We start from the raw sequence: 2,867 nt of genomic DNA on the forward strand, positions 1-2,867 counted from the left end.
GTATATGTCATTGGTGTAAGTCAATTGGTGTGTGTCAATTGGTATTTCAATTGGTATTTCAATTGGTGGATGTCAATTGGTGTATGTCCATTTAGAGTATGTCAATTGGTAAATTTCAAGTGGTATTTGTCAATTGGTGGATGTCAATTGGTATATGTCATTGGTGTATGTCAATTGGTGTATGTCCATTTAAAGTATGACAATTGGTGTGTGTCAATTGGTGGATGTCCATCTAGAGTATGTCCTTCTAGAGTATGTCAATTGGTACTTGTCAATTGGTGTTTGTCAATTGGTATATGCCAATTGATATTGTATGTCCATCTATAGTGAATGTCAATTGGTGTATGTCCATTTTAGTGTACGCAAATGGGTGGTCAACTGGCACTGTATTTCCATTGGTTTGTACACTTGCCGAATTCCGCATTATGGGCTCACCCTATAAATATAAGATGGGCCGGCTTAAGTGCTTCCCCGTAAACCGACAAATGGTGTGCCTCCAGATTTTAGTGGCACTAATAAACACGATAAGAAAGGTCCGCACTACGCTCATATCCTGTGAAAGTAAAGCAGTGTATAGAATGTTCCAACATATCCGCACATTCGACATCAAATTCAAATTATTCAAGACCCAATGAAAACCACGGCCGCCTAGTTTAGCACGATTTAGGGAAAGGTACGAGAAAAGTGCCCCGACCTTGCACGGCAATTTCCTCGAATCTTCAATCTGATGATTTGTCCATGGCGTCCTGGCTTAGTCGGGCTGATGGCTGCGAAAACTCTGAGACGACATTAGACAATCGGAAGGCTGCGTGCGCGTTAACAGACATGGACGAGTTTGGGACCAGAGTGGTAGAATTGCACAATGATGATTAAAGGGAATGTAAGAGATCCAAAAAACACAAGATAACAATTGCCACTTTTACTGCTTCTACTGACAATCAATACATTTTCTTTCTGTGGGTTTGGAATTCGCGATGGCTGATGCTGGAATAGATAGCATCCTGTTGACCAGGTACTTTTGCCAATTGGTATGGTATGTCCATCTATTTTGTCAATTGGTGTGTATTTTGATTGGTCCACCTGTATGGTGTGTCAATTGTTGTTGTATGTCCATCTGTAGGGTCTTTGCTAGGGTCTATATACACCATGTATTGTATGACCATATCTCCATCATTCTATGTCCATGATGTATTATAAGACCATCGTGTATTATAAGACCATCGTGTATTATAAGACCATCGTGTATTATATGACCATCGTGTATTATAAGACCATCGTGTATTATAAGACCATCGTGTATTAGAAGACCATCGTGTATTATAAGACCATCGTGTATTATAAGACCATCGTGTATTATAAGACTATCGTGTATTATATGACCATCGTGTATTATATGACCATCGCGTGCTATATAAATATCGAGTATTATATAACCATCATTACATGTCCATTTACATCGCATGAAGAAGGTGCGCTGCGTCTGGTACTTTTTTGGATTGCTCGATCTCGATGTTACATAACGTTTTAGCTTCTTGCCTCGGCTGTTTGGGATTCCGGTGCCAAGCTCTTCTGTGATATTATATGCTAAGGTGTTTGGCCAGTGCTGATAATACACACCATCTTTATGGCTAAGCCCACGCTCTGGACAACGACGTGAAAGGCTTGTCATAAAAGCACATATTAAGCGGGCCTGTTTTTCAGAGCAAAAAGCTCATTTATACATTCTGAAAGCAGCGAGATTCGATAGATGGCTGTACTTCAGTGGCTGCTATTTTGCACCATACACTAGTCAGCTACATGCAATGATCCACTTTTCTAAAGAACTATGATCTTACAGGGTGCCGCTAGAATGATGTCAAGTTCCACCACTAGCAAAGAAATATAAAGAAAAATAATAAGTTACAACAATGGCTCAGGTGGGAAGGCGCGGGCACCAATTCACAAAATTTCCCAAAAGGCCCATAACCATTTAATGTCCTTCCTTGAGAATCTTACCGTAGATAGTCTTGAACTTTTCGAACAAGTAAATGTCTTCGAGTGTATACCTCAACTTTTTGGTAGATTCTTCTGATTAAAAGAGCAAGACTATATAAGCCATTGAACAAAACTATGATTCACTTGGCTGTTGGAATTTTTTTCTCGGCTCCTTTTTCAAATTCACTTGTACAATCCTCGCAACCCTTTTGCCAAACACTGACATCTGTTTAATGTTTGTAGCATTAAAGCTTTATTATGAAACAGCCTGGAGCTGTCTCTTAAACTACGAGTAGATCGGTTTATAGATAGTTCAGCCTTAGTGAATAGGCCTAGTCTATCTGTCGTATTCTCGATGTCTAAAAAGTGTTATCCTTCTTCAGGGATGTCTCAGCCTCACGCTCCTTTATAGTTCGGAACCCTTCTATACAGTAGGTGAGGGGTAACCCCGATCAGGAATGTTTAGAAGGGTTCCGAACTATAAATGAGCGTGAGGCTGAGACATCCCTGAAGAAGGATAACACTTTTTAGACATCGAGAATACGACAGATAGACTAGGCCTATCCACTAAGGCTGAACTATCTATAAACCGATCTACTCGTAGTTTAAGAGACAGCTCCAGGCTGTTTCATAATAGTTGGTAGCGCCGCTTAGTTACGACCATGGGAGAAACTACAATGAGCGCAGAGACAAATAAAGACACGTCGACCTTGACCTTCAACCCGACAATGTACTTCAGCGACGCAGAACAAGACCGGGCCGCTCAAGAATATTTGAGTAACATGAACCGCCTTCTCGAAACAAAAAATCTGTCCATTACAGATGAGAAAAACAGAGTCAGCTTCTGCATGGNTCACTTACGGGGTTGGCGAAGGAGAAGGCCGACTTGGACT

The 2,867-nt window shown here is 40.8% G+C and overlaps 1 protein-coding gene across 1 annotated transcript; it reads left to right on the forward strand.

Annotated features, from left to right (window-relative positions):
- Positions 1 to 2,498: 2,498 nt before the first annotated feature.
- On the forward strand, positions 2,499 to 2,867 carry METBIDRAFT_31110 (uncharacterized protein; the record flags this gene model as incomplete). Its single annotated transcript, XM_018855770.1, has 1 exon — positions 2,499 to 2,867. A coding segment is annotated over exon 1 (164 nt), but the record flags the coding sequence as incomplete, so codon positions are not given.

Source organism: Metschnikowia bicuspidata (genome assembly GCF_001664035.1).
Source record: "Metschnikowia bicuspidata var. bicuspidata NRRL YB-4993 chromosome Unknown METBIscaffold_2, whole genome shotgun sequence".
Classification (NCBI taxonomy): Eukaryota; Fungi; Ascomycota; class Pichiomycetes; order Serinales; family Metschnikowiaceae; genus Metschnikowia; species Metschnikowia bicuspidata.